This window comes from Colias croceus, chromosome 16 (genome assembly GCF_905220415.1).
Source record: "Colias croceus chromosome 16, ilColCroc2.1".
Classification (NCBI taxonomy): Eukaryota; Metazoa; Arthropoda; class Insecta; order Lepidoptera; family Pieridae; genus Colias; species Colias croceus.
Window position 1 is genome coordinate 6,443,785 of NC_059552.1, and position 8,104 is coordinate 6,451,888.

General features: G+C 31.6%; 1 protein-coding gene across 1 annotated transcript; it reads right to left on the reverse strand.

Annotated features, from left to right (window-relative positions):
- Positions 1-336: 336 nt before the first annotated feature.
- On the reverse strand, positions 337-6,012 carry LOC123698593. The gene is made up of 5 exons (XM_045645301.1): positions 5,823-6,012; positions 4,739-4,930; positions 3,514-3,658; positions 1,413-1,546; positions 337-655 (listed from the first exon to the last, which is right to left on the reverse strand). The coding sequence occupies exons 1-5, from the start codon at positions 5,877-5,879 to the stop codon at positions 440-442; spliced, it is 744 nt and encodes a 247-aa protein (XP_045501257.1). The 5' UTR covers positions 5,880-6,012; the 3' UTR covers positions 337-439.
- Between the last annotated feature and the right edge of the window lie 2,092 nt (positions 6,013-8,104).

Below are 8,104 nucleotides of genomic sequence, written 5' to 3' on the forward strand. Positions count from 1 at the left end.
TTTAAAAATGTTATATAACTACATGACCTGAAAGTGAACAATAACCAAATAGTAATATAAAATACCAGAGTATTGAAATGTTAACGAAGAAATAATAATATGAGGAATATTCTGGTTATTCTCTAATATACGTTTAGACGTGCGCTAAATGCTTGCTAATTACTGAATTCCTCAGAGCATTTAATATTTATAATCAAAATGTAGGATTTGTTTCAAATTCTCGATTAAGCTTAAATAATATCATAACGGTACATTAATAGTGCATGTTAAAGGTTTTAAATATAATAAAAGAACATTTAAAAAAATAATATGGGCTAGTTTAATAAAAGAAATATATTATATAAAGATTTTATTGACAAAATTATTTATATCCAAGACACAAACGTAACCACTAAAACTTATTACAAACGCGCAATCTATTATCTTCTACGTTATTAATTCAAGCATACTTCTTCATAAACTTCAATAAATATTTCAGTTTCGGCATTTCGATATTGTGAATACATCTATTGAAGTCACCGATGACCTTTACAGAGTGGGTCATCATTCTCGAAATTATGTCTTTTAGGCATACACTTAAGTCTGAAACTTCTTTGAACCCATGAATGGCTATCTCCGCCATTACTACTGGAAATGGTGATGTTTCGTAGAGAAACTGAAAACAATGACTTTTAGATTAAACTGTATGAATTATTTTATTAAAAGATATACAGGGTGTAATCGTTAAGTGTGCGCAGGCGATTATTCCGTAACTATTTTAGGTATCAAAAATCTTTATACTGATATTGAAAGTACTATACCTATGAGTAAAATGACAATAATAACTTTTTAAAAATATAACGAGAATTATCCAAAAATGTCCCATGCATTTAGTATGAAATATGACTATTCCAATCATTAATAATTAATATGAAAGGTTTTGCCTTTTAATTTGGAATACGGAATAATCACCTGTGCACACTTAACGATTACACCCTGTATAATATTGACTTATCGATATTATTTAAACATTAAAAGGCATTTTTTATAATAATAACTCGGGCTTATCATGTTTTTAATAATCTCGAACGGTATTAATTTTAATATTGAACGTTTGAAGCTGCGGTAAAATTATAAGGATTTATTAATTTCCTATCGCTCTCTTTAAATTATGCATTAAATGTCGAAATATTTATGATGTTTATTATCATATTAAGCTTGCTGAAATTTCGACGAATATAGAAAAAACTTAAAAAACAATCAGTCAAATTTTCATTCAAATAAGTTCCTAAGTTTTTGGTGAAGATTATTTTAAAAAAATACGAACTCTAGCCGAAGATGTTTATAGCATTCTACCTATATCTTTACCGATTTAGCAGATTTATTGACTTCAACTCTGAAAACAATATAATAAATAGTATATATTCACATACCACAGTCCTCTCGAGATCTTGGCTTTCGTGGGAGCAATTCCCTCCAACTTGCTGTTGCTTCTGACATTCGAACAACTTCGACGCCGAATATTTCTTAAGATTCTCCAAAGTTTCGAAATGAACTTGCAACTTCTCTGGAATTGAGATATTACTATTAAAACTTTGGTGATTTGCTTTGAGCGGTTCTAGTGTGAAATTCACATATAAGTGTGTTTTTAAACATATGGAAAAATAATCAATTTTCGATGTACAATTGGATGGTCTACAGGGTAAACTACTAACCTAAATGTTTCACGGAAAAAAACCTATTGCTAAGCTTGTTATCATGTAAATGGAGTGATTAAATTGGTATCTGAAGCCACCATCTTAAAACTATCATTATTATTATTTGGAATATAGAAATAAATTTACTATTACGTCGTTATCTTAGTTTTATATAAAAGCAGTGCTCATAATATTCTCATTTATATTTTCTTGAACAAAGTCTTTGCAATCTTTAAATGTGAATAAAACTTTTCAAATAATTATTGAGTGGTTTTCTTGAGTTCGTTACAGCGTGAAAAGATACTATACAATTCTCAATACAATTGTCATACTTTTTCAGCGCATTACAATGCTTCGGTAATAAGTACACAAAAACTTTTTCTTTCGTGAACTAAATATAATCGAATCTGCAAATATTCAGGCTTACACGTTCTTACTGAGAATCAATATTGACAATGTATTTTCAATGTAGTATTTTTTTCTGAACGTATTCGAATCTATAAATGACTATAATTGACTTTTACCAATAGGCTAGTTGTGTAACTATTTACCTCTGTGTACAAAGGCGATTTTAGAATATGCTTCGATTTCAGGACGATCTCACTAAATTCTTAAAACTGCTAATCAGAAGAAGCTGCTGCTATCATATAACTCAAAAATAATCTATTTCCGCAAAATAAACACAATCTAATATAATGTCTATATTGTTGAATATCAGTTATGAACACATCCTGTATTGTTTCAAACGGACCTACACTTAGACAAACAAGGAAGACTCGTAAAATAACACATTGCGGTATGTGGGTTGACATAAACCTGCGGATATAGCGTAAATGTTGAAGTTGTAAACCAGAAATGGGTTATTCGCAACCTTCCAACTAATATTGTACTATAATAAAATAAGGATAATAACTCAATAGCTCTTACAGAATTAATAAAATACTATCTTATGTTAAGATGAGTGGAAGAAGTAGAATTTATTTTATCAATTTATTTAGTAGAAATAAAAATACTAAGATGGACATACATACTCTAGAGGAAACTTTCTAGAGTTTAGAGCATTAGATAACAAGCAATCCATATGTATTACTTGTATAGTACCTATACGTGTTATTTTAGAGAATTCTTTGTTTCAAATAGCGCTCAATTGTTGAGCAAATTGAAACAAGACGCGCGTCCCAGTTCGCATTCATCAAGCGAAAATTGTCTATTCCCTGCTCAAAGCTGTTCCCAAAAAGTGCTCCCTAGAGTGCTGAGACACGGTGTTAGAAATACGTCGTCTTACTAAATCGTGTATTCATCTTTTTTGTATCATATGAAGAACAAAATAATCTTCAAGTGATTTCCCCTATCGAATGTAAAGTTATTTGCAGTACCTACCTACATGTTTTTCATAACGTTGTTAAATCTAATTCAATTTCCTTAAAAAATAAAACGGTTGTCAAGGAAGATCACTGTCCTAATTTTTCTTATTTTCCTATTATTTCCTAACGTCTTTTACGTCTGATTAATTTCGCATTGAATGATAAAGCGGTGTGATACTTCTAAAATCTAATCGGAAAATTACTCCAGCGCTTAAAACATTTGCGAGCCTTGGCGAGTGTCCTACATGAAAGATAGCTAGCTTCCTTTTAAGCTAATGCATAGCTTCTATCGCGGGCCTTGAGCGCGGGGACCGTATCGAAAAATTCCGTAACGAAAAAACCTCACGCTCCCCACTCCGACGGGCTCAGAGGTGTGGCTTGAAAGCATGCTATGCAATAGTAGCTTTACCGCGGCAGTCCCCGAGTGCCACACGTCTTTTTTTTATCGATATATACCATAAACTAGAACTTACCTGGCAACCTCTGTACTCTCTGGTAGCCCAGCGCCAAGCAGAGCGTGACATTCTCATCAGCGAGCTGCAGATTCTCGCCCAGCAGTTTTACGATACTCTCCTTACAATAAGTGCCGTTTCGCGGTTTACGATCATGAATTATGACCTAGCAAGTTTTTAAACCATGTTACATCGGGGTTATCGGGAAAACTTAAGATATAAACTCCCCACTTAAATAAAGTGGGTTAAGCTCGTAAATTTTATATTTAATAACATTTACGGTGCGTATCGAATTGAAATGGTAGGGATTGAATAGTAAATGTGTTATTCAGTAACTGCTGCTTTTTTCTATTAAACATCTCGTATTTGTGCGTAAAAATTATATAAATGACCTTCCGACACTTGCAGTATCTCTGTGCATATAAAAATATGAGTAACTTTATTAATTGGAGGACGATTAAAAAAGAAAGACAAACAATCAAAATTATCAAAACAGTAAACTCGTTTCAATTTATATTACAATTGTTTTCTTCATATGAATTTTCAAGAAATAATATTGTTACTAAGCAATGTAATTAGAAATCGCTTTATTTGGCAAGTGAAATGGGGTCTCGCTATCTAATCACACACATTTAACGCCACATTAAAATGATACTTTAGCTATAAAAGGTAATTTACATGATATTATTCGAATGGCATTTGTCTTATCTAAGAGTGGGTCACAATTATCAAAATTTTAGACACTACATATTTTATACTTTAACATAATATTAATATGACTTTGTTGTAAGTATCTATATCACTCATTAAAAAATAGTATGTCTTTATACAACGTAGTGACGAAGCTTACTATGGTTTTCTTAAATTTTGCAAAAAAACCGCGGCTTCGCTCGGGCAGTCAAAGAAAAACCCGCATAGTTCCTCTTCCCGTGGAATTTCCGGGATAAAACCTATCCTATGTCCCGAGGTAAAAAGTAGCTAGTAAAGTAGCAGTAGTAGTAGAATGTCCTTTCTCGGGTATCTAAATATCTCTATACCAAATTTCATGCAAATTCAGTAGTTATTGCGTGATTGAGTAACAGACAGACAGACAGAGTTACTTTCGCATTTATAATATTAATATATAGTATGGATAGGTACACCTACATACTGAACTAACATCCACATCCTATCTCGCATTACCATTTGTTACAATTAAACATTCCATTAGCCTAACCCGTGTACGACATAATAACAATATATTCACCTGAAAGTACAGCGATATCTGTTCAAGGTACACCGTCATATAATTTATTGCTTTGTCGGCTTCGTTTTTCATGAGGAGTTTTATTTGCGACACTAACGTGTCCATGTCTTCCCGGGACTTTTGTGTTCTCACTTGAATGTCCGCTATTAACGTCCGATAGCCGTTTATTAGATTATCCTGGAAGTCTGTTGTCTAGAAAAAGTTTTTAAAAATTAGAATACGCAAACCAGAGACAAAATGGTTAACTTCAATATCTACCTAGTACCTACCTACATCTTTGAACATTATGAATACCAACCAAATAAATTGATTAAATCTAAAAAATGATTAAAATGTTATTTGATGAAGAAGTAGAGCTTGTTTCTGTGTCGTATACAAAATATAAAAGGGAATATCTAAGATCTAACGTCGGAGGTTATTTTATTTTTTTGTGTTATGTATGAGCGAAGCGAAATATTGTCCATGATGAATTTAATAAAATACACAAGATTTAGGAACAAGTAGTAGAGTGAGATTTTTAAGCTTAACAAGTTAGACATTAAAATGACCCATTTTGATAACATTTTGTGGTAAAACAAAACGAAAACCTATATCTCCCTTAACAGTCGTAATTCTATTGAGGCAAGCAAGGACCGGCGTAAAATAAAGCAATGAATGAAATACGCGCACTATAAACTTTACGATTTGTCTATAAATACGGAACAAGGGCAAGAAATTGGGTGAATTGTGATTTTAACTATCTACAAATATATACGAAAACAAGACCACAAAAGTAGCCTTAATCTTTATCAAAGCAAGCAAAGGTAATTTCATACAGAGCTGGTTATCCCTAATATACTTTCTTTGACGAATTAAGATGACGATAATATATTAATTTCACAATGTAGGTGTATCCTAAATGCTACAAGATTAAATGTTATTTTTAAAATACTTCAATTTCTATCTAGGAAAACAAAAGTATAATAGTATCAAGCTCTGCTAGAGAATTCTCAAAGCGCATCAGTCGGCTTGTCTCACCCAGGCTGCAACTAAATGCACATATAGAATGCGAAATTCCATTTGAAAAAAGGCTTAGTAAACTGACCTGGATTGAGAAAACGACGAATAGAGCGGCGAGCATAAAGAGTATTTCACGGTTCATCTTTGTGTTTGTTCCAATTCACATTTCAACTGTAGCACATCCTTTGGAAATAATTTTAAACTCGTTTGCAAATAGTTTATTTAGCACAGTTACCAGTTCATTAATGAGCGATCAACTGGATGTTGTTTCTTTGTTCATTATTGTTTTCGTTTGCTACGACTGAGCTGGCCGGTGTTTTGGTTAGCTCTTGTACACATGGCTTGTGATTGTTTTATATTATTCATAACAAATTATTGGTAAACATGACATTTTTAATTGGAGAACTTCAACATGAGTGGTTTATAAGAGAGTAAGCGAGTAAATATGCAGTTATTTTGTATATAAAAGAAGATTTTTGCTGCAGCTAGAATTGCTATAAGCGACCAAATACACTTTCCTTGAAGTACACAAAAGACACAAAGTTAGTATAATGGTTTCAAATATTATAGAATTGAAAACAATTTTATATCATTTATAAGCAAACATTATACTCCACATATTTGTTTATAACAAAATCTCTCCTAATTTCCATTCACATAAAATCTTATTAAGCCATACTAAAAACTTCAGCTTAACCAATATAAAATAAATTCTAGAAAATTACGACTTGCGCGATACCTAAATATCCAATGCGTCCAGGGAATTGCGTTTCTGTATCACTGCCAGTATATTTACGGGTTAATAAATTTTCATGCAATCTCGGTTTCGTACTTAACTTGTGTAAAATATAAACAAAAACATTTTATTGTTCACTAAAGATTTTACAAATATCTTTCATAGTATGCATAGTATGCATACTGGTATGATATTAACTGTGGTAGAATTTGAATGTTAATTTATATGCAGTACAGGTAATATAGTACTGATTTTCAGTAATAAATGCATTCGTTGTTATGCTGAACGCGTCTTTACATTCAATGAACAAAGATTAAGCGGCATATTGCATTACAATGGTGTACCGACTGCTTAATTTTCATCATTTCCTCTGTTTTTTTTTGTATACGAACACCTGAAAGATGTTTCAAATATTCATAAGTTAAGAACTCCCCTAAAATAAATAGAGATTGTAAAATCAAATAAACATTTTGTTAAGCGTATTTTATGTTAAAATATGCTTTTTGAAACATATAATGGAAATATAATAATGATTTTCTTTGTGGGAGATTGTTTTGTACAAAAATCAGCGCCATCTAGTTCTTTTGATTAGAATTACAATGAACGTAGACTACGTGCCTGGTTCAGTTACGTGACTGTAAAATAACAAAGTGTTCATAGATGGAGACGATGTTTTAACAAATCACGGAGACCTAGCGGTAGTTGAATCTAAGCTAGGACTTAAAAACATTGGGACAAGGAACGTCGTTTATTTTCTTGCTTATTTGTAGAAACACATGCTTTTGCACTTTGTCACGAAGTAAAATAAAGATGCGTAGCGTATACAAAAAGCCTTTTTGTTCATCGAAAGTTGTAACGAATATGCCAAACGATGTATAATTGCTATTGTAATAGTTATTATATTTCTCTAGCTAGAGCCCTGTGGCATAATTTTCGCAGTATTAAAGTATAAACGTACTGTGTTCAAATTTCATATTAATCAGATTAGCTATGTTTCGTTAAAGAATCACATAGACCCTCCCATTCTCCATAATTTATTATAAGTTGGATTTTCTTTTTACCCGCGCGTAGATATAAACAGTAAAACCATGTACACTATTTATGCAGAACTTTTTGACTCATCATAAATATTCATAAACTTGCGAGCCATTAGTTTAAAAGTATTTTAATTAAGCAAAAGTGTACTTTAAAATAAATTAATAGCGGCAAAAGGCTTGCGTAATAAAACATATTAATATATTATTATGAGAGTTGTGTGTATTCCGGAGTGTTTGAGTTTAGGAAAAGTTTTTGCGATTTTCTTACGAAAATATTTCAGTTTCTATTATGTATACAGTAATTGAAATACCCAATAACTGTTGCTATAGAATTATTACAAGATATTTTTTTATAATAAAAGATATCAGCACAAAGGATGAATAACTTCAAGTGATTAGTTTTAGTCAGAAGAATTAATTCATACTTTTATTAAATTCATCCCGAAGTGTCTACGCTATTAAATTGTATGTATTCAATGTTCTCATAAAACTTTACAGTTGAAATGAACCCGAATGGCGTAGGCTTTTTGTTACAATTTTCCTCAGTAATAAAATGGGGTCTTTTAAACGCAATGAAGCAGAAAATGCTGAGTT